At 48.7% G+C, this 24,033-nt stretch overlaps 1 protein-coding gene across 2 annotated transcripts in view; it reads left to right on the top strand.

Annotated features, from left to right (window-relative positions):
* Positions 1-24,033, top strand: part of Dgkg (diacylglycerol kinase gamma) — a 167,557-nt gene that overhangs the window by 105,719 nt on the left and 37,805 nt on the right. For both annotated transcript variants that reach the window (XM_004640881.2, XM_004640879.2), the window contains one exon: positions 4,700-4,790. In XM_004640881.2, coding sequence (XP_004640938.1) covers positions 4,700-4,790 — 91 coding nt within the window. The remainder of the gene's footprint in view (positions 1-4,699; positions 4,791-24,033) is intronic.

Raw genomic sequence — 24,033 nt, 5'->3', positions numbered from 1 at the left:
GTGAGAATCTTTCCAATTAACTGCTAGATTCAAAAATCTTCTGGAGATTCTCAGGATCATTGCCTTGCCCATCTTCTACATATAACTGTATTGGTCAAGGAGACATCTTTACAAGAAAGAAACATCAGCCTTCAGGCTCTGTGGTTGGCAGGGAAAGAGGGTGCTGTGTCTTTGGTCTTGAACTGTAGGGTATCGATCGCCCAGCTTAGGCCTCCCAGAAGGTGTTAGAAAGGTGATGGTGCCTACTGTGGTAAAGCAAGGGAGAAAGGGTGAGGAGAGTTCATGCCACCCTGTGAATTCCTTCATTTGTAGCAACAGTGTCTCTCTTCCAGGGTAGAGGTTCCTCTTCTGCAAATGAAGAGCAATATCAATGAAAAATGTTAGTGAAAAAAATGACACATAACCTCCTGGAGTCAGAGATCAAACGTTAGCATCTTGGGGAAGTTCTGTGAAGGTGGAGGTCCCCGTTTCCTAACATCACTAACCTGGCCCAATAAATGCCTACAGCGCATAGCTGTTGATATAGTTTCAATGAGTAGGTAGATGGGTGAAAGGATGGATGGATGGATAGATGGATGGATGGATGGATGGATGGATGGATGGATGGATGGACAGATGAGCCAAAACCGAAAGTGCTATCTATCCTTTAGTTACAAAGAAGTCTACCCCTGGAGACTTGCTGTCCTCTCCTCTGCCTCTCTGAGGGATGGTACCCACCATCTTATCATGCTACGACAAGACTTTGGGTGTCTCCTTCCTTACTCTTTCTACCGCCTCACAATTAGATTTAAATTCCACCTTCTAAATTTCCAGCTTTTGAATCTTCCCCATCACTATCCTCACCGCCCCCCCCCCCAGTTCTTTTCCTGGACTCCTTTATCATGTCCAAACTGTTCTCCAAGCCCTCTGGTCTGTAATGTTCATTCCAGTCCACTCTCCACACCTGGGACAGAATAATCTTTAAAAAACACAAAATGATCAGCTCATTAATGCCGCTGCCACCCCCTTCCTTCCTGCTTCAGCATGGTCGGTGCCTCTCTCCAGATTTTAAGACCCCCCCACTAAATACCTAAGCGTACCATCCCCCACCCGTACAGCCTTGTTCCGGTCTGCCTGTCCAGTCACACCTGGCCAAGCCACACCTTGAGTTCTGTGTTGCCTCTAGCAACACTATGCTCTCTGCCCCTGTCCCATTGCTTGATGGTGTGATTTAAATGCATTTTGTCACCACTGATACTCATATTAAGGCATGGTCCCCAATGTAATGATGATGAGAAGTAGTGGGCCTTGAAGAGCATTTGGGTCGTAAGGAACCCACCCTCAGGAAGGATCAGTGAAGCTCGCTAGAGTGGGTTAAGCAAGTCCAACTTCCTCGATTTGCTCTTGCTTCCTCTCAAACACATGACCCTTCCCCACAACCTACTTCCCCTTCTGCTTCTCCACCGTAGTAAAGTACTGTGTGAGCCCCTTGCCAAGAATGCCCAGCAGTCTGCTCTTGGACCTCCAGAACTGTGAGCTAAATAAATCTTTTTTTTTTTTTTAATAAATTACCCAGCCTTGGATATTCTGTTATAGCAACAAAAAACAGATTAGGACAGTGGGCTTCTTGCTCTTCCTAGAATGTTCTTCTTCTGCCTTCTCTGTTTCTCTTCCACACTCTTCTGATCTCACCTCCAGCATCCCTCCCTTCGGATGCTGCTCTAACTGCCCTGACCCCGCTAAGAACTCAGGGCCTCTCCTCCTCTGCACCCAGTGCTTAGTGCAAGCCTTCTCAGGATGATCTGCAGTGTCTTTGTCCTTCCCAGATACCTGACTCATTGAAAGCTGTCTTTTGGTCTTTGTTGAACTTATCATGCCCCCTCGTTCCTGGCACCGTAAGTGTTTATCACATTAATAAATATTTTGTCTTACTTTCAGAAATACACTTTCTTAGCCGCATAGTTTCAGTCATACTACATAATCAGCCAACTGGGTGACCATCACGATAATACTAAGATTAGGGTGTAGTCTATGATTCTAGAGAAATCAATTAAGTTAGACATGTGGGGAGCATATTTTTCAGCCCAAAGTCAGGATACACGATCTAACAAATTTGAGTACATATTTTCTTGCCCAGAAAAATATGAATATATAATGCATACAGCTATGCTATAAGATCTGTCATTTTTGCTTTACTATGTTACCCAAATATGCCAACTCCAGACACTAAAATAATAACAGCCATTAGTGAGTAGTTCACGTTCCATGAGCACCGAGAATTCCGTGAAAGGCTTTCTACCATTTCATTTCATTTCCTCTACTACCCTTTGAAGCAGATCTTTTTCATTATCTCCATTTTATAGCTGAAGAGACTGAAATGTAAAGGAGATTAAACTAGCCACAAGTCACACAGCAGCGACGGAGGAAGAGTCTTCCCACAGGTTCTGTGATACAAACCTAACCATGACAACTTAACCTTTTTAGATAATCAAAAGAAACACTTGTGGGCAAAAATAGCAGTGGCTTCTGGCCATTTTTTTTTTTTTATTAAAACTCTAAATCTCTTGGCAGTAACTTTCGAAAGTCATGATTCAGACTAGCAGTGATAGTTGAAAACAAAATCACGGTGCAGGTCTCCTGGCTGCAGACAGAAGCTTGCTGCCAAAAAGAAATGGCTGACCTCCGAGTTTCCGGAGACCTGTGTTTTTCCGATTGGTTGGGCTTGCGCCATCAGTGACTAGTGAAAGGCCCCAACACTCACTCTGTCCCTCGGGGAATTGTCTCTTTCGGGTTTCTGGCTTTGTCTACAGAGATAGTCACAATGAGATTCGTGGCAGTGCTTCTCAAAGTTCTGTCTGCTGACCATAATCACAAAGCACATCTGAACAGTCAGAAAGATGCGCATTCCTGGCGCCCCCCCAGGCCCTCTCCTGAGAGCCCTGGAAGCAGCATTTTAGTCACATTCCCAGAAAATTCTAACGACTACCAATGTGCAGAATGACGAGCAGAGTTTCCACAGCCTCCTACCCAGCAGCACCAGTGGCTTGTTAGCTGGTGGGGCATTGGGGGATCCAACCCTGAACTGCTAATCAGAGCTGCCTCTTCACACGATCCTCAAGTAATTCATACATGCACATTCCTGCACAGTGAGCCAATAATCTAAAATAACCTCTTCCAATTTTTTAAACCTCAATTACACATAGAAAATAAAATCCTTTATTTCATGTACTGGGCACACAACCGAGAATGTTGGCTGTGGCCCTGGAGCTCAGCCTGCCGGGTCGCACCTGCCACCCTGAAGGCTCTGGGGAGCAGTGTGTCAGGTGCACTGTGCGGGGGCACACAGCTGAGAAGCACTGGGCTGAAAGTACCCGCCGCTCAGTTTTTAGGAAGCGTAATCCCTACACTCACTTTAATTTTCTAAAGCATTTCTTATTTATTTTCATATAAACTAAGAGTGAGAAAGGCTGCTTCCCACCCAACTCATCTTAGAAAGCTTCATATGGTAAAAATAAAAGATTTTTTAAAAAACCTTGTCACACCTTCACATTCTACATAAAGTGTTGAAAAAAATGCAGAGAAAATGTCCGTCATTCTGATGAGTCATCCGCTATGGCCCAAGGAAAATCAGGAAGGAATAAGCTTCCCGGCCACAAGAATGTTCCTATCCCTCTTGGACCACAAATCTGAGGCCAGAGGATTAGCAATACTCAAGGTGGCTTCCTCTCTCCTGAGTGCCAGGAAGAATGTCATTTTGTTTAATCCTCCCTTAGCAAAATCTGTCAGGCTGTAAACTGGACAGGTGTCCCTTTTCTCAGCCAGCCCCTGATAATGGGGTGCCAGGTGGGGCGGAGGAGTGGCATATCTTCCGAAACACTTCCCGGGGAGACCATCTGATGGAAGCCACTGAGTGTCAGGCACACCATCTGACTCTGCAAAGCCCCTGGTTACATGAGAAGTCCATTGATTTATTTTTTGTTTCCTAAGAAAAATGTTGAAGGAATTTAAAGCTGGAAATGGTGAACTCCTCCTCTGAAGCAACTACAAGGAAGTTCGGCCTCTATGTGAAGGACTGCTACGCTCTAAGCAAATACAGTGGCCAGAGGGGGCTGGTGACCATTGCCACCAAACCGTTCATCTCTATTTCCTGTCTCCAGTTTGCCTAACAATTTGCCTTGGTTCTCTGACTGTGTTCCCCCCACCTAAAGCATAATAGATAAATAAACCACCCATCTTCCAGTGGGCTTGGGTGGGACTAGCCCTCCTCTGTCCCAATACTTCACATTCTTTAAGCGCAGAAGGCTCTACTTCATACTCTAGCCATGCCTGAGAGAGGGCTCTGTCCGTCATCCCTCTGCATTAGTGGCGGAAAGGACAGTGACAAAGATGCTGTCATGTGCCACCTCCGACTTGAGCTCCATGGAACTCTTCCCTCCATGCAGGCCCTTTTTCTCCTCTGCCCAAGAAGTTTTAAAAACTAGTTAGCAGTTCATCCAGAGACACCATCACGTCTTTCAAAAGGAACAGATTTCCTCTAAGTTCCTCCCAAGAAGTGCTAGTATTGATTTCTATTCCGTGAGCATCTTATTAACAAGCTTTTGAAAATGTAAGCTTAGGGGATGCAGCAGGCTTGGGCCTCCCATGCCAAGTGGCATAGCTATTTGACGTGACCGCTTCCAGCACTGAATGCTGAGCCCTCTCTCTCTGCTTCTTGGCCCAGGATGAAGAACAAGCTGTGGTACTTTGAATTTGGCACCTCAGAGACCTTTGCGGCCACCTGCAAGAAGCTCCACGACCACATAGAGTTGGAGGTAAGCTCCCGGACACAGGAAGCAGACTTTTTGATTTTGTTCCTGGAAAGTCCTCCACACACACACCCCCCTCAGGACATAGCCTCGGGGTGATGCAGAGCGTGGTGGCCCCTCCCTCCCATCTCCAGACCCCTGCACAGCATCTCTTCCAGGGCTCCGGTTGTTGGGCTTGCATTTCTTGGCCTATATATATATAGAGGATCCCTGAGCTCTGGGACCCATGGAACCTAAGTGTCCCTCCCAGCACAGCACTGCTGACACCCTGACCCCGTCTGCCTCAGAAAGTCAAAGGACAGAGGCACTGCTGTTGGTGTAAGCAGTGCCCAGAGCCAAGTAAGAGCCAGGGAAACCAGACACCCCCCAGCTTGCTCACTGCAAGGAGGTTACTCGCAGGAGCCCAGGGTCAGCTTCTGGGGTGCCACCCATGCAGTCACGAGTCCCTGTGCTCAGGAGGCCCTATGTTGCCATCTTGATATCCTAACGATTTTTTTTTTTTAAACAGAGAGCTATGCATTTTCATTTTTAACCTGGTCTCACCAATTATGCAGCCGATCCTGTTGGTGCACTTGGGTTTTCCCAGCTGCCCTGGCGCTTGTAGCAGCCTGCCCCAGACAGTTTGGCTGTGCACACCCTTTTGCTGGTTGATATGTTGCCTCCTTTCCACCTCCTACCCAACTCCTGCAGGGCTGCTCTCCTGAAATCCTCCTGTTAGCGGTCATGGCGTGTGCACCCAGGCTCTTGCCCCCAACTCCCCGCACACTGGCTGTCTGCCCCACGAAGGGCCCCAGGCCTATTGGCTCTCAGCTCACAGCCCCCTCCCGTGGGATTCAGGCCTCTAGTCCAATTTCCAATAGAACAAAACCGGTGAGAGAGGCAGCTAGGGCACTCTACTGTGGGCTCCTCCTGGCTCCCCAGTTTGGCCTCAAAGGGACCCAGGCATCCCTTTGAGAGGCTCGGTGGGCCTGCAGCAGTGTGGCAAAGCCCACCCTTCCTTTGCAGAAGGGGGGCTGTGGGCACAATTCTCTCGCAGGCAGTTTTCACAAACAACACACAAAGCCAGAGGTTCCAGGCTCTATTTGACTCATCTGCCCGCCTCTCCCCTTTGGTTGCTGGGTTACTGGCAGCAGGGAGGGAAGCCCAGATCCTTGCCTAATTCACTGTCCCTTGGGCCAGCTTGGCCAGAGGGCACGGGGCCCAGAAATGAGCCTGTGTCCCCAAGTGACAGCCATCCGAGGCCACCTACACCTGGAAGAGGCTGAGGATGCAGTGTACCCCTGTTGGACAACACACTCCCCGGGAGCTGCCTCTGAAGGAGAAGTGCCTTGGCTGGCAGACTGAGCGTGGTGACAGGCTCCTGCGCAGTTTGCCTGTTGGCATGATTGGCTGCTGGGGTCTCTTTAAATACACCACAAATGAGGGACAACCCTGGCCTAACCACAGCCAGCTGCAGACACACAGGGACTGCTTATTCTCCCTGCAGCTGGCCTTGACATTGTGCCCAGAATACAGCCCCCCTGCCTCGGTGCCCGCCCTCCTGGCTCCAGGCTGGCTGTGCCAGACAGTCCCCTCTGGTCCGAGAAATAACAGCAGTTCCTCAGTGCAGAGGGAGCCACTGGCCTAGCAGCAGAAGACACTAGTGGCCTCCGCAAGAGTGGGTTACTTACGCTGTGGGTTGTTGAGCATTTTCAGAAGCGCTTCCTGTTTGCCTTATCTCCCCATAATGAGTCTTTTAAGCGTGCACTCTTGAGGGTAGTCTGGGAGAAGGGGTCATATGACAGTGGCCTCTGACAGCCTGTGGGACTGGGGCAGGCACCTTCTACATCCAGAGAATAGCAGGTGGACAGGGCTGTGATCCAGAGCCTCTGTGAGGGGCAGAGGGCGCAAGGCCTATGAGTGGCAGGCACAAGGAGCCTGCAAAGCACAGCAGGTACACGGAAGAGCACGGGGCACAGAGCAGCACTGGAAGCCACCAAGTGACCCTGTGGTGGCTGCTGCACTCACAGCTGTGGCCTGACCAACTCAAGGTCCCCCACCCACGAATTTGCATCGCTTGCAGAGCCCTGTCATGACCTTAATCTCAGTCATGCAAAGTCCCCGGGAAGCAAAAGGCCAGGGCTTATTATCCCCATTACCTGGAAAAGCAAGCTGAGGAACAGAAGATTAGGATGGTAGAGAGAGAACGAAAAATGAAAAGGGACAGAAAAGGTCAGGTGCTGAAACTATCATAACTGTCCTCATTTGCTATGCCAACGCAGAGGGACAAATATTGTCATCTTTTAAATAAGGCTCAGATACACTCAGTAACCTGACCAAAACTTCATTGCTGGCAACTGGGAGGAAAGCACCCCAGGTCTTCTGAAGTGCATTTAGCTTGGAATGCAGTAAGCAGAGACTTGCCTAACAGGAGTCGAAACCCAGTAAATGCTGCAGCCTGCATGAGCTGCTTGTTCCTTCCTCAGGGCACGTGGGCCCATCTGATCTGCCCCTCCTGGGGCAGCTGGGCAGCTCTGTTGAGAACCGCTTTGTGAAGATTCCATGTCCTACTTCTCAGTTGAGGAAAGCGTTAAGAGATGCGGGTAGATGGGAAGACAGACTGAGAAAGAAGAACTGGCCTAAAGTTCACAGCAGATTTTTCCACTCATTTTATTGTGACCCACAGAACATATAAGACAGCTATTGCTGGGGGCCAGGGAGTTAGCTCAGTAGAATAAGTGCTTGCCTGGCAAGCGCAAGGGCCTGAGTTCAATCCCCGGTTCCGCAAAAAAAAAAAAAAAAAAAAAAAAAAAAAAAAAAAAGACAGCTATTGCTGTTCTACTTTATGTGTGAGGAAACTGAAGCTGAGGATCGCAGCGAGTCAGGACTGAGGGAAAGGAAGTAAAACCTGCTTATTTATTCTGTTCATCTGTCCATCTCTACCTAGTGATGTTTTTATCACTCCAATAAAAAACATAAACACCAGGTGAGATTTTTCGGGGAAGGCCATTCACAGTGCTTCCAGATACTTCTTCCTCTGAGACAAACGGCTACCTTGGAAGAAATAGGAGACTTTGTCCCATCTCTGAAATGAACCTCGGAGCCCAGCAGGCCTCAGTGTTCCACAGAACGCACAGAGCCTGCTTCAGAGCCTGCTTCACACGGTGCTCACGTAGCTAACGCTGCAGAAGCTAGACCCAAAAAGTCGCAGAAAGTGACCCAGGCAGGGGAACGGCTGACTCTGTGCTGCTCGCCCGCAGACCCTTGGCCAGGGCTGGCAAATTGAAGGGGCCCCCACGAGGCGCACAGGCCTGGGGATCAGCCTTGTCCTGCATTTAGGCCACATAAATGCTGACCTGTGTGTCTGAGCCTCAGCATTCTTGTTCATGAAATGCAGGTGAAAGGGGTTGGTCCATCTCTTGCTGCCATTACTCAGACTAATGTTTTCCCAGCTCTGGGGCTTTTATTTGTTGCTTGTTTTTTATTATTATTTTTTTTTAATTTGACCAGCAATTGTGCTGAGTGTCTTACAGCATTGGCAAACCATCCCTAAGTGCCAGGTGCCCTAGTGCCCATTCCAGAGGTGGGGACAGAGACTAAGAGAAGATAGGAAGCTCACAAGAAGCTCAAAACCTGGGTAGTCGGATCAGACATCCATTCCCCAGGAATCTTGAGAGTTTGGGGGCAGCAGAGGCACAGAACAGAAGCTCATTCTGGGGCAGAGACTCTCAAGCAGGCATGGGGTGCAGGGTTCTGCTGCTAATTCTCCGGCCTTCATTTGGACATTTTAGGTAGCATGAAGCGCAGGCTCGAGCGTTTTGCATTTATCAAGGGAGCATAATAGATAAAGTACAAATGTTCACCGTAGGTTCTCCCTCTGTGGGAACACAGGGAAAGGCCGTGGACACCTGGAAGCAGGGTGCTCCATACTTTGTTATCAGCTCTAGATAAAAAGTGGCGCACCATGTATGGAGGTACAGTCCTGCAAGCCCAGCTACTCCAGAGGCAGAGGCAGGAGGATTGTGAATTCCAGGCCAGCCTGGGCAACCTAGGCAGACCCTGTCTTAAAATTTAAAATGTAAAATAGAAAGGGCTGGAGATGTCACCCGGCGGTGGGGTTCTTGGCTAGTGTGAATAGAGAGCCCCAGGTTTAATGCTCAGTATGGCAAAAAAATAAAATAAAAACATGTCATTGTACCTCCACCCTCACCAACACTGTCACCATACTTAAGCTGAGTATCTCAGAATATTCTGAGAGACTTTGTGTTGATGTCTCTTTGCCTCCAAAGAGGTCTTTTATGTCTCTTCTAGGCTGGTTTCACCTGAATGAACAGGTGGGGGAGGGGAGAGGGGCTCGCAGCGAGCCCCTCCCCCACCCAAGCCCAGCATTCCCTTCCAAAGGCTTTAGACTGATCACAGGTGGAGCAGGCCAGGCAGACTTCTACTCAGGCGCTGTTTCCATTGTGGAACTAATTCATTTTACTGGCTCAGATCAGAAGTCCCCAAATTCCTCGACATTTAACTCTTAAAACAGCTAGTCAGCTCCACTACTATGAACCTTGGCGGGGGAAAAAAATCAAGTCCAAATCTAGAAGGTGCTCGAAAAGAAAATTAACCAAGCAAGTACAGGGGTGCACACCAGTAATCCTAGCACCCCTGAGGCTGAGTTGGGAAGATCAGTAGTTCAAGGCCAGCCTGGGCTTCAGGACTACCCTCAACTACAGAGTGGACCCTGTCTCAAAACAAAAAATAATGTGAGGGAGTGTACTAAATGCCACTGAACCGTACACTTTACAATGGCCATTTTATGTTGCATGAACTGTACCACCACAAAAATTTTTTAAAACTGGAGAATGTGCTCAGCACCGTGCTAGCCATATCTAACTGGTGGCATGGTCTAGAGCTCTCCTATGAGCATTCTGACACTGTGCACTATGAGAATTCTAACGCCACGCACATGCAAGGAAGCGTCATAAACAACAAGTCGGATGGCTTTAAGCCTGGGCAGCTCCAATCCAGTGTCATTAGTTTTTAAAAGAGAAAACTCAAAGACTTCACAGCTTAAGTAGCTTGACCACGTTTGGCCCGCCACTGCGGGTCAGAAGAGAACCCCTGGCTCGCAGGCTTCGGTAGAGACCTTGTCTTACTGTGCCATCACATCCACTTCTTACATTAGAGCACAAGAGATGTCTAGGCCTTGGTCTTTTCTGGAATGATAGGAACCTTGTCTGCTTGGGCAAATGGAGCCTTTCAGAGCCTAAAGTAGAAAAGTAGGAATCGGCCATTAGCCTGTCTGCCTGGTCACTGTGGATGAGATGGTAGGGAAACTTGAGAAAACCAAAGAGGGGAACCGGTGAAGCACCACGGCCTAGAGTCAAAAGGAAGCGAGATGGGTCACGCTGTTCCCGCCCTCAAGACCAGCAGCTGCTTCTTCCAGAATCTTCCTCACTGGGAGCTTCTTCCCACATCTCCCTCTCTTGCGTGACTACCGCATCCCGCAGCCCCCATGCCCCTGCGGCCTCCTCTAGCTGCCCGCCCCCTCCTGCCCAGTGTGCGGACCTGTTTTCCTGATTTCAGAACTAATCCAACCTCATAGTAGAGCATCTGAAAGTGCAGAGGGGCAAGAAAAGCAAGAGCCAGAGGCCCGCACTGTCGGTCCCCCATAGCACTGCCTTTGTTCTATAGTCAAACATGCTGAGAACCTTGTGATCCTTCAGCTTTGTTACTGTTTGTCCATCTGCACCCTCAGCGCCAGCGTCCTCATCTCGTCCATCTCCACCCTCAGCGCCAGCGTCCCCATCTTAGGGCGTCTTCCCTCCACTGAGGGCACCCAGAACCATCCTGCTGACCAAGGAGAAAGTGTTTCTGCCGGCTTTCCCTTGGGTAGTACCATTGTCCGCTTGCAGTTCTCATAGACAACTCTTTGACTCTCTTAAATGACCCTCCGGTTTCAGTTTTTACAAATGTAGTCCCTGGAGTTCACTTTAAGCCTCTATTCATCCGCACGCTTTTATTTTTCTAGTTCCTTTGTTCTCCGTGAATGGCTTTGATTTTCTTTTGTCTTTAGATGCCTCCTGATACATGCTTTGTGTCTTTCAAGGACTTTGGAAAGTAACTTTCTTTTCTTAAGTAACTTTTTAAAATGAAGTCTTAGGCCACTCTGTGAGGAACATAAATGACAAACAAATGAGTGCGTCCTGAGTGATGCTATTTTAATGCTGAGAAGCTGGCTGAACTGTAGCTACAAAAAAAAAAAAAAAAAAAGTCTTAGGCCTGCATCTTCTCAAAGTAGTTGGGTATGACAAAGCAGGTTTGATCAACAGGGTCCCAGAAGCCTCTGAGGACAGAGGCAGGGAATCACATGACTTCTACGCCACCACCCCCCTTGACAAATTTCTCTGCTAACCTCTGCCCCACAAAGCTTGGCTTTCCAGTCTCCAAGATCCCCCTGTAAAAGAATAACTTTCCCCAAGCAGCATCTACCAAACAAGTCCATCTCCTATCTGATAAGGAACCAAAAGGCTGTGCCAGTGGGAAATGTACTATTTCTTTTAGACATTTAGAGCGTTGAAAAGAATTCATAATATTTCTCACCACATTCCGGAGATTTGGAGACCTCAGAGAGGAGAAACATTCCAATCCTTTTTTCCTGTTCAACTGGGCTATCTAACAAAGAGATAATAATGTATACAAATATGCTTTGTTGGCTATAGCAAGGAGGTCGGGCTCTTCTAGCTTAGTGTTGGAGGTCATAAACTTGCTGGTCCTGGTCTTCCTAGAAGAGGAATTTAAGGGTAGAAGAGTTGACTCTTTAAGAAAGGGCAAAGAATCTAGCAAGGGATTGAATAAATACCCCTATGCACATGGACATACTGTGTCTGAAGTCTGTTGCAATTGATTGAAAGATTGAGGACACTAGAAAATACTCACTGAGCAACTCCCTTGTGGCAAGCTCTATCCGTGGCACTTCCATGCTGTTTTATTTCATCCTTATAACAACTCTGCATAACATGGCTATTCCACTGTTACACTAGGAAGTGAATCTAATTATGATAAGTAAGTATCCAAGAGTTTCAAGCCAAGCCCAGGAATCCCAGCCCCCAGCCCTCCCACCATGCAGGGTGCACCCAGCAGGAGGAGGCTTTCTGAGCTCTGTTTGCTTTCCGCCTAACCCGTGGATGCATGTAGTTGACAGTGGTGCTCCCATTCGGAACTTGCCAAATGTATGAAGCAGTCAGCTTCCCGTAGCAAGAACTTTCTCGTGTACTCTGTATCCCTCAGCCCAGCACAGCACTTAAGATGGAAGTAATTCTCCAGTAGTTACGGACTGATGGTAAAATTGAACCAAAGTGTGAAAATCCTATCTTTAGAGTAACCAGTAATATAAATTACCACTTTGACCAGCCTCAAGTCACATCTTCATGTGGGAAGCCACTAGAATAAAGGGGACATGCTCTGCTCCACTTGGTGCTCAAAGTGGGAGGAGGGCAGAGCCCGCAGCCTGGCACTCAGGCCTTCTAACTCTGCAGTGGGCGAGCAGGGTCTCCCACGCCCAGCTCTGAGCTGGTGCTGGGATCTTTGAAAGTAGCAGAGGGGTCTGGGACAACTGCGAGCCAGAACAGGAAATGCCAGGGCTCTCCCACCTCTTTCCCACTGAACAGACTTATGGCAGTGAGTGGGCAGAGCCAGTGCCAGGAGGCTGCAGGATTGGAGGAAATGACCCTGTAGAGCAGAAGAGGGGGTCTCGGACTGAGCCCTTCCATTGCTTAGGGTCTACCTGCCCCTGAGCGCCTCCAGTCTCTATGGCCGCCACTCCTGCTCTGGCCACAGGAGAGGTGGCCCCCTCACAAAGCCCCATCCAGCCCAGACTGGCTTCTCTCCCCCAGATGGACAGCAAAGCCTGTTAATCTGCACCCAGAGCAAGAATGCTTTAATGTACCAGGGTTTTTCTAAGCCGGGGAGGGTGGAGCAGCAGATAGGAAATGGCTTTGCCCTCTGTCCAACTCTGAGGCAACCCTCCACTGTGAGCTCTGAGAAACAGCAGTTTTGTTTTGGAAACTGGCACCCAGTGCAGGCTCGCTCCTGGAAATGAATGTGGAACCCCGTCCCCAGCTGCGGCATTGGCCTTCCAGCCTCCCCGCCAACACCCCCTGCCAGCTGCCCCTCTCAAAGGCGCTATTGTGCCCGTCTGGCACTGTGGCAGAGAAGGGCTAAAGAGGAGGAAAACATTTTCTGCCCATGGGATGTTCTTTAGCAGGTTGTGTGTACATGGCTCCAACACTGCATTCCTTGAGCCCACACGGACCTGCCAGGACTCCCTCAGCCCTGTCACAGATGGCAGCGCCCGCCAGCCTAATGGCCCACCCGAGCTCCCCGTCCAAGTGCGCAGAGCACACAGCTGGGTCGACGAGGCTGGCAGCACCGGGGAGGCGAATGCCACGGTGACACTTTCTCAGGGCAGCAGGCTCTAGGAAGCCAAAGCAAATTCTGAACTTGGAATCTCAGAACTGGAAGGAGAGTCAGTCCCACTTATCACTCAATAAAAGATTCATTCTAGCACATGGTAATGCCTGGGCTTCCAGCCTCCTCCCCCTCTTCCTCCTTCTCCCCCTCCCCGTCCCCCTCGCCCTCCTCTCCTCCTCTTCTTCTTCCTCCTCCCCCTCCCCTCCTCTCCTCTTCTTCTTCCTCCTCTTCCTTCCTCTCCTGCTCCCCCTCCTCTCCTCTTCCCGCTCCTCTTCCTCCTCCTCCTCCTCCTCCACCTCCTCCTTCTCTTCTTCCTCCTCCTCCCCCTCCCTCTTCTCCCCTGCTCCTCCCCCTCTTCCTCCTCCTTCCCCTCTCCCTTCTCCTCCTCTTCCTCTTCCTCCTCCTTCTCCATACTCTAAGGGTAAGAATCCCACTATTTCTCAAAAACCCTGAGAGTCCAGGGAGATAGATCAGTAGAGTAAGCACTTGCCTGGCAAGCACAGGGTCCTGAGTTCAAGCCCTGGTACTGCAAAAAAAAAAAAAAGCCTGTACAACACTGACTCCCAATGCTGTGTATGAAATCTCTGTTCTGTTTCTCACTGTACTGTCCTTCCCTTGTCAGCGCTTGGCACAGTACTCGGAACACATAGGCACATAAGAGGCGTCCACGAATGCGCCACTGAAATCCCTGTCCACCAGGACTTTCTCACCCTTCAGGGTCACACGAGACGTAGCTCCTCACTGCTCCAGCTGGCTGCCCTTGCGAAGGCTGGAAATGTCTCTTACACACTGTCTTGCATTAATCTTTACTGAGCTACACATCCCTGGCCCCTCACAGGCCCCATATACAGGCCATAGCTGTCCTTATGGCTCATCTCTCGACATCTTCTGCAGTGGTTTCCTTAAAATGAAAACTTCAAGTCCCTTGCATCTAGAATACTCTAAATGTGCTCTCAAAGGTAACAGTGGAAGGGTAATAGCATCAGGCGTTGTCTGAGTGGGGCTGGCTGCTTGTTCTTGCCATTGTATCTCATGCAGAAAACCTAAGGCAACCACAAACTCCAATAAATGTGGAAAAGAACAACCTCCCTTAGGAAGGTTGAGTCAGGAGGTTACAAATACCATCACTGTTATAAAGATAGGAAGCACCTGCTTCATGCCAATTGCTCAATAAAGTGACCTGCGTTAATAGTAATAACATCGTGACGATGTGTCAGCTAACTGTCCACAATGGTCATCAGCTCCTAAAGCAGAGTACAAGAGCCACTGCAAATGTGCAGGAAGCCACTGGCCAAAAGACTCACCTCCACGTTGAGCCCATTTTTGCAGGTTGACAGTACTAGGCTGCCCTCCAACAGAGTCATCAGCCCCCCTCACCACAGCGCCTTTCTTTCTGCACACACATGAGAGGACAAACCCTAAAAGCATCCTCTGCAGCTCTTCTCTGGGGAAGACAGATAGCACTGTGGGCCCTGGCCGTTTTTCCTTCGTTCTTGGTAAATCTCTCTATTCTGGCCACAGGCCCTGCAGATAGCAGGCTATCTACTTCCTCTTCTGCCTCGTTGCTTCCAGTCAGTGGTGAACTTGAGCCAGCCTGCCCACTGGTGCATCTGTCCCCAGATCTCAGGAATGCCTTTGGGTGCTTTCAAATTGGCTATAATGGGAGTATTTAATAAGCCACAATAACCAGGGTTGCTCTTTGTCCGTTTTCCTGAAAAGCCTGTTGAACAATCAGCAGCACACCGTGCCTCCAGAATCCACTTCCCCGAGTCCCCTGAGGACAGGGACCCGCTCCTATTTCTGCTGCATCCCCAGGGTCCAACAGAGAATAAGCAGGTTCTCACTATTCCTGCCGGCTGAATGGGTGCTTTTGTCTTCTGACTCTTAACGCCTTTTTCATATGAAACATGCCCATGCGCCCTGCTCTTGTTAGCAGGTGTTTGGGCCTGGGTTTCCTTTCACCTTGGCCAGAGCAGCTTCATGCGGGCTGGGATGAACTTTTCCTATCCTGGGTTCCGTCACCTTTATTTGGTCAGTATATTCACCCGGAGAAGTTGGGAGAATTCACCTGGGAGCAAGGAAACCTTACTGGGTTTCTTCAAGGGACAGCTTGGCTTTTCATCTTAAGATTTGTGCACACATTCATTCTTTCAGTTCACAAATAATTCCACCGAACACCTGATCCAAGTAAGGTACGCCGGGATCTATGGTGAACACAGAGCTGTGCAGATACAGGCCATCAGCTTCCGTGAGCATCAAGTCTTCTAAGGACGGGCAAACGTGCGTTTCATATACCGAGAGAAAAACAATGCAACAAAAGAGAAAGGGAAGATCACCTTCTAGCTGAGCACTCAGAGGGCCCTCATGACCTGAACTGGAAAAACAGGATTTTGCTAGACATAAAAGGGCTGCCAGGCAAATTAGGCAGAGTGTATAGCAGAGACTAAGCAGACCCCAGCTCTGTGGCCTCTGTGTGAACAGTCCAGGCTCCCATAGGTGGCCTTTACTAGGGCCCAGCTGTTGTCTTCCTGGGCTACTCTCCTTTCCAAACCAAGGGGGACGCTATCAGGTCCAGCTTTCCAGCTTCAGCCTTACCACTCCCGAGCAAATTCAGAAGGGTCATCTCCTCCTGGCCCACCCTGGCAGAAAAGTCCCCACTGTGAGTGAGCACATGGCCTGCACCTTTCCTGGCCTGCACCACTGAGACAGAAGGGCTGGTGGGATAGCTCAGAGGCAGAGAGCTTGCCCTCGGTTCCATTCCCAGCACCACAAGGAGGCAGAGTGAGAAAAGCTGGCCAGGTGTATATGAGCCACCCCCTGCCTCAGGGTCCACCCAAGGTCTGATGTGGAACCCAGGCATCAAAGGAGGCCACTGTCAAGTGTGTCTGATCTACTGTTTTCTCTAGATGTGGCCCAGCATTTCCCTCCTTCCTCCTTCAAACAGCTGCTACCTCATGCACTTTTCTCACTTGCTGGAAAGGAAAGCACCCCAGCATTATCCCCAAGCCAGTGTCCCCTGTTACCTTCCACATCTTCTCTTCCCTTCCATCTACTTCCGTCCTAGTCATCCCTAACTCCTCTGTCCTCTGTACATTCATTCACCACAAGTAACAATGGAGTATCTTCCCTGACGCAAACATCTAGAAACCCCTTTTCCTCAATCATGAGGAATCAAGTAGTTTTGTACATAGAAAGTTGGAGGAAACCCCACTTTTCAGAACAAATGGCCCTTTTTTTCAATAAATTATACAAAAAAATATGGAATTCCTAAATTATAAGAAGCCCAAAGGACCTATCAACTAACTTTCAGACATAGCAGCTATTTTTTTTCTAAATGAGACTATTGAGGAAAATTAAACAATTGCTGGATGTTTATTTCTATGGACATTCATTTATATTAAGGAATTATTGTGATTCTTTAAGAGTGATAATATTGAAGCAATTTTTTTCTTTTAAGCCTTGCAGTTAAAGATACACTGGAATTTATTCCTAAAATGATAGAAAAGCAGGGGTTTGAAGTAAAATAGCTCAATGTGAATGTGGGAGAGTGAACTTAGTAAGCTTATCCATGGGGTGCTAATTGCTCAGGCTGGGTTTTGGAGCGCCTGGGGATTTTTAGTCCCTCTTTTTTCCCCTATGTTTGTAGAGAACCTTAATAAAGATATTCTAGGGGCCAGGGAGATAGCTCAGTGGCTTAAGCGTCTACCTGGCTAGCACAAGGTCCCAAGTTCAATCCCTGGTACTGCAAAAAAAAAAATATATATATATATATAACATGGTGGCGTACGCCTGTAATCCCAGTATTCAAGAGGCTGAGGCAGGAGGATGGTTGTGGGTGGGCTACAGAGTCAGCTCGAGGCCAGCCTGAGCCACCGTAGTGAGACCATGTTAAAAAAGACAAACAAAACAAAACAAAAAAGGATGAGAAAGGTAAATTGGGCTAAGCCAAAAGGGAGAAACTTCAAACTAAAAGAAGACACAGTCCCCAGAGTCCTTGAGCCTGGGTTCCCCGTGCGGTCAGGCTGTGGGAGCTTGGTGCAGGTGCTGCTGCGCAGGGTGGGAAATACCCCAGGTGCCTTCTGAACCAGGGAGCCTGATCTGTGGCGCCAAGAGTCCAGGTTAGAAGAGTTTCCTCGTTGCTAAAATGAAGGCATCAAATAAACTGTGGCTTCTCTGAGGACTTCCAGTAGTAGGCTCCAGAGGCCTGGCTTGAACACCCTGGGCAGGAGGAGGGGCGCAGAAAACCGAGAGGCCGGCTCCGCAAGGATAGACAACTGGGCAAGTCCAAGTTCTGCCCACAACTATGGGATCCTAAGGTTCCAAGACTCTTCACCTGCTAACCTCTCTGGCTCTGGTTACCAAATCTGCCACCCGCCTCCTCTGGCTCAGAAGGAAACCTTAAGTGGAAGTGCCATTGTCACCAGGGGAACTGAGGGAACACTGGTGACAGCTGCAAGCAGGCACAGTGGGGCTCCTGTAGATTCTTCACCGGCATCCAAACGGTCAGAAAAGGCTGGCCTCAACTTCCCCCTTGTCCCCTACTACCTAGACCTGGGAGGGCCAGCAGACCTACCATGGGACACCTGGGAACCTGGTGCGGCTTGCAGCCAGGTGCAATTTCAGGCACAAATGCTGCTGGGTGACCTGCATGCACCGCCGGGGTGGTTTGGTTCAACACAGTGCAGCCTCTGCTGGGAGGGGAACCCGCCAGCCTCAGGCAGGGACAGCGGCCAAGGCTGTGCACAGGGACCGCTACCCTCCTTGTTGTCTCTCTGGGGGCCACCTGAGGAGGGGCCTGGGGCATCATGGAACAGCAGCAGGATTTAGCTCAGGAACCCCCTGGGACCCATTCAGGCAGATTGAGCTTGGCTCTGGGCTCCTCAGCTTCCCTGAGACCCGGCGTTCGGGAGATCCCTGTACAATTCCAGATGTGTTCCTTGTGCAATGGCGAGGCCAAGAACAAGGAGAAAGGCACCCAGGCCAGGGCAGGCAAGGTGCTCGCCAGCACAGCTCATGAAGTGCTTCCAGCAAAGCTCAGACAGTGGGGAGAGACTTCCGGAAGAAGTCCACCTGGAGGCCCAACATTGGGGACAGCCACAGTGATGCTGTCACAGACTGTGCCTATCTTTTAGAGACCAAGGAAGCCCTTGAGGTAGATTTAGCTCTCTTCTCCCATTTTACAGATGGTAATGGAAAGGTTCAGGGAGCAGCCCAGAATCACACAACTGTCAAATAACAGAGCCAAGACTTAAACCCCCATCCCTGTCTCCCAGCCTGGGCACACGCCTTCCATGGCCTCCCACTTTCCAAGTAGGTGCCTTCCAAAGGCCGGGACAGCAACTGAAGGCCAACTTGGACCACACCCGGGCTCCTCCCACTTCTCTCTACCGCAGGTACAAAGAATCCAGTGGGGGGCCGGGTGTATCAGCAAGCAGTGGGAGAAGGAGGCGCTGCCCTCAGGGTGCAGTTAATGGCTTACCAGGTTAATGGCCCTTCAGACTCCACGGCTAGAGAGGAAGGAGAGAGGGTGCACTTGGGACCACAGCAGGGAAGAAGTGTGATTCTGTGGGTTACTGTCTGCCAAGGACGGTTGCTAGAATATACGTAAAAAAGAAAGAAAGAAAAACTGTCGTGAAATCAAGATGCAATAATCCTAATAGCCAACCTCAATGCATGACGTACAATACAGGATAGAATGCTAGCAAGAGACTTCCATTGTTCAGACATAAGGCAGAAGCTTCATTTTGCTGGAAGTCTAGCATCCATGTAGTGTCTGTCTCTGTAGCCCTGGGCATGCCTCCCCGTCCTTAACACCCACCCCCCACCCCACCCCTGCCCCAGAAGGTAGCAGTGGGGCCTCCCACAGCAGGAGGCTCTGGAGAGACAGTAAAGGTGTAGGGCCAGCTGATCCGTGCCCCGCATGAGCTGGAAACATTACTATGTCTCAGAAAAGAGGAGGAGGAGGCTGTTTCTACCAACAATGAAAAACTGGAAGCGATAGCAAAGCAACTCTGATCAACTCCATCAAGTGAAGTGACCAACTGGTCTACCAAGAGACAAGGAAGAGGAGGCAGTGCTGGGCACAGAGTTGGAGAAGCTCATTTCCGTGTGGGAAAAGCAAAGCATGACTGAGTGAGCGCTATGCCAAATTCCTAATCAGAAATCATGTGTATTAAGGATGGCGGAGTAGAGGATACTGCAAAATAAATCTCTAACTTGTCATTAAGCGCATTAACAAGAAAGAGGGAAGGAGTTTGCTTTTTACTTTTAAGTCACTGCGACTACAACAGGAGCTCAGGTTGAGCCCAGGCTTTCTTGCAGCTGCGCCCACAAATGAAAAGGCGCAAGTGTGAAGGTGCAGCCAGTTGTGACTACGAAAGAGCAGGCCAGAACTGTGAGTGGGACTCTAGGCAAACTGAAGCCGGAGCAGACTGTGGTGGACAGCATAGCTCAGCAGTACTCTGCTGCCGGGCATGGTGGTGCATACCTGTAATCCCACTCAGGAGGCTGAGACAGGCAGATCGCTGCCAGTTTGAGACCAGCCTGGGCTACAAAGTGGGCTCAGGGACAGCCTGAACTGCATAGCAAGACCCTGCCTCAAAAAAGTGAAAGCCATAAAAACTAAAAACCAGTCCTCTGCTATTCTAGAAGAGTTTTCGTCTTGCCCAGAAAGAGAGTGGTAATCCTAAACTAAACATGGAAGAACAGATGCTAAAGGTGGCTGCCATACCCAAGGCAGAATAAGAGAGAACCTATTAGTCTTGGAAAACACAGGCACTGGAATTCAAGCTGCTGGGTAAACCTGTAGATGTCACTGACAAACCCCAAGAAGGTCCTGAGTTTATCTAATGAGAAGCAGACGGACAAATGTCACCCCAGTTTTCCAGAACTAAGGAAAAGTTATCGCACATTGATATGCTTAAATCCTCGGATAGATTTGAAACTACTTGATTTACCCATAGATATTAGTGAGTTGATACAAGTTCTTTTATTTTTTTCTTGATGGAGATTGTCGTCCTTTAGAAATGCTGTTTGATCTCCACATAATGTCTTATGTGTTGGAAAAAAGAACATAAAATAGAGATTTAGAGACCTAAATTTTAACCTATGGTTAATAAACTTCACAGAGAAGTTTTTAATGTCACTAGCCCTCATTTATGAAAGGCACTAGTCACCTGTCTGTTGCTGGGACAAAGCTTACAATTTAAAAGAGTGTACAGCTTGGCTTATAGTTTCACAGGGCTCGGTCCAAGATTTGTTGGCTTTGGAGCAGAAACATCATGGTGGACAGGTGCGGCAGAGGACAGCAAGAGCAGGGGAAGGACTGGAGAACAGACCAAGGCACTGCCAGTGGCCTCCTTCCAACAGCCCTGTCCCCAGCAGCTTACTCAGCTATGAACTCATCAGTGGATGCCCCATTAATGAAGTTAGAGCCCTTGTGATCCGATCAACTTCCAAAAGCCTCACCTCTGAAAACATGAGACTTTTGCAGAACATTTTTCACCTAAACTATAGCAATGAGCCATATTTTCTGAGGTCTCTCTTATCTCCTAAGTTCTGTGATTCAGCCTTGTGATGAAAGGTAGGCTGATGACAGTACGCTCCTTAAGATGCAGCCCCAATACAACCATCATACCTGGACCACGGATGTTATGTCACAATGACCAAGGAGAGGTAGTGGCCCTTGGCTTGGCCCTTTGTATGCGTGCGTTACATACTTCAACCCCCAAAATAGGCAAGTTTTGAGTAGGCGTCACAGAATGAGGATCTGATTGGGCTGGAGGATGATTGGATTGAATGGCAGATGAAATTAATTTATATTGATATAAAACCCTAGGCCTAAATTGAAAATAAAATTTTAAAAAAACTTCACAAGTTTAGGTTAGGGAAGAGCTGATGGAGCAGGCTCGTGGATCTTTTATATTTAACCATAAGGCTCATAGCAGCAGATGGCATGTGCTGAGCCCCTCCATGGGCTTTGCACAAGATCTCATTTCTGGGGCATGACAGTGTCCTAGAATTTCAGCCCAGGAAGCACTGGTATCATTGCCACCTGTCCTGTGAGATCCTGTCATTGGTGCTGCCATCGTGGCTGGGGTGGCAGCTGACAGACTGGAGTGTGTGTAGATTGAGATAGCCTGAAAACCAGATCCCACGGGAGCAGGTTAGGAGAGCTGACCGACTTCATCCCAGAGGACGCACAACCAAACTTCGGTGTAAGACACATGGAAGAGTGATTAAGACTTGGGCTTCAACTGCCTGCTGTCAAGTCGGTGTGTCTCTATGTGTCCGTTGTGTGATGCTGAGCAAGTTAGCCCCCTTTGTGGCTCAACGTCCCCACGTGTAAAGAGAATCTGGTCACACCAACCAATAGCAGTATTACAAAGATCAATGAAATGTTCAGAAAAGCTGATGTGGCAAGCGGCAGTGTGCATGTGTAGGCCCAGGTTGACTGCCTGCGTCATCCTGCACCTGGTAGGCTGCCTCCTTGGGGGAGCCAGGAAGGTCATTCTGCCTTCAGAAAGGAGAAGAGAGGGCCAGCCAAATAGTTCAATGGATTAAAGCACCTGCAAGCAGGTACAGGGGCCAGGGGTTCGATCCCCAGGCCTACTATGTCGGACCCTCCCCCCGGGCACACTGAGACAGCAATTGAAACTGGGCACGTGGTGCGCGCCTGTAACCCCAGATCTTGGGAGACTGTACACGGGAGGATCACTATGAGTCTAATTGAGTAGTGAGACCCTGAACACCCTGTAGACCCTTCCCTAAAAAAATACCAAAAGAAAGGATGGAAGGAAGGAAAGAAAGAAGGAAGGAAGGAGAAGAGGACCAATGCATGGAAGCGAGAAGAGAGAATGTAGGGCCACCTAAAGAGACTTTGCAAATTATTCAGACTTCTCAATGAAGAAATAAGCTCCCAGTTAGTAGTTGGGAAACAAGTCAGGGAGATGTTAGAGAGATCCATTAAGAACTTGAGAGAGATCAGGAGATAAGACAGTATGAGGGGAAACAAGCCCTGCCCTTCCATCCCTCCTCTGTTGAAGTCTCTGGAAGGTGAGGCTGTAGTAATTTTAGCCCATTTTCTGTTGCTACAGCTGAATAATGTAGACTGCGTAATTTTTATTTTTATTTTTATTTATGCATTTTGTACAGGGTCTCACTGCATAGCTCAGATTCGTAGTGATCCTCCTGTTTTCAGCCTCCCCAGAGCTGAGATTATAGGTGTGCACCACCATGCCGAGTCTTGGTGGCCGGCTCAGTGTGCCTGGGGGCAGGGCCACAGCATGCAGGACCAGGGATTGAACCAGGCTCTGTGCTTGCCTAAGCAGGTGCTTAGTTACTGAGCTATCTTGCTGGCCCTGAGTAATTTTTAAAGAATAGCAGTTATTTCCCTCACAGTTCTGAAAGTCCATAGTGGAGGGAAGCAGCTGCAGCTCATGAGGGCATGCTGGCTATTCAGGACATTCTGCAGAGTCCAAAAGCATCACATGGGCCTCACTTCATGGTGTATTTGCTGTTTTTTTGTTGTTGTCATTGTTTTTGTTTTAATACAGTGTACCGAACACAGGGCCTTCTCCATTCTAGGAAAGCCCTCTATTACTATGGCCCTAGTCCTTTTGATATTTTAATTTTGAGACAGAGTCTCCATAAATTGCCCAACCTGGCCTCAAATATGTGATCCTTCTGCCTCAGCCTCCCAACTAGCTGGGATTACAGACATATATCACCACTCTCTTATATAAAGCCACTAATGTAGTCATGACCTCCCACACCCTGATAACCCTCCAAGGCCCCTAGCTCTTCGTACTATTACAGTGACACTTCACTCTTGTCATGAGTTTTGGTGGAAACAGTCAAACCATAGAAGTGAAGAAACTTGTGGACAGAAGATCTTTACTATATGCGTGCAATTTTTCTTACAAGAAGCAAGATGAAAAGCATGGATCTGGTAGTCAGATTCCCTAAGTTGGAATCCTTGCTCAGTTATTTATCATCTGCGTAATCTTGGATAACACAGCTCATCTTTCTGGGTCCAATCTGCTCATTCTGTAAATGAAATATATGATTTATAGTCCTGAGGAGGGAAAAATCAGAGCTGAAAAGTTTCTTGCTGTGTTGGTAAGCTTTATGCCAAAGTGGACTGCTTTAGAGCTACATGCATCATGCAAATTTAAGCCTTCTGACCTTCCATACCTGGGGGATGTGGGCGGTAGAGGTTGAGAAAGAAATTCTGCTAGCTCAGCAAGCACGTATGCCAGAGTTGCACTTACAGTACAGATGCGGGAGGCAGACAAATCCTGAAAGCTTTCCAAATCTTAAAATCTTCTCACAGGAAGGATGAAATAAGGGAATTAAATGACATTAGTCCATCACTTTTTGAGAATCTACTATGTGTGGGTTCTGGATTCAGCTTCACTGTAAATCTTCACCTAGGTTAGGAAGGGACAGAATTGATGACAGCATGTTTGAAGTATGAAAAAACTTTGGCAGCTGATGAGAGATCCATCTCTAGAACATTTCTAGGCCTATAAAAGTTTTGTGTCATTGTCCCCAGAGCTCGCCAGGGTTAGATCACCCCATTTCACCACAATGATTAAAACACTGAGCTCAAGCAACTTTGCCCAAGGAGTCAATTTCTGATAATGACAGGGTGGTGGCTGAGGACCTGTCACATCTTTCCAGAGAGCCCCCCATCTCTCTGTCTCTCTGTCTCTCTGTCTCTCTGTCTCTCTGTCTCTCTGTCTCTCTGTCTCTCTCTGTCTCTCCCCATCTCTCCCTGTCTCTCTCTGTCTCTGTCTCTCTCTCT

The sequence above is a fragment of the Octodon degus genome, unplaced genomic scaffold, assembly GCF_000260255.1.
Source record: "Octodon degus isolate 3935 unplaced genomic scaffold, OctDeg1.0 scaffold00128, whole genome shotgun sequence".
Lineage (NCBI taxonomy): Eukaryota > Metazoa > Chordata > Mammalia > Rodentia > Octodontidae > Octodon > Octodon degus.
Note: the sequence above shows the minus strand (reverse complement) of the source record. Positions and strands in the feature narration are given on the sequence as shown.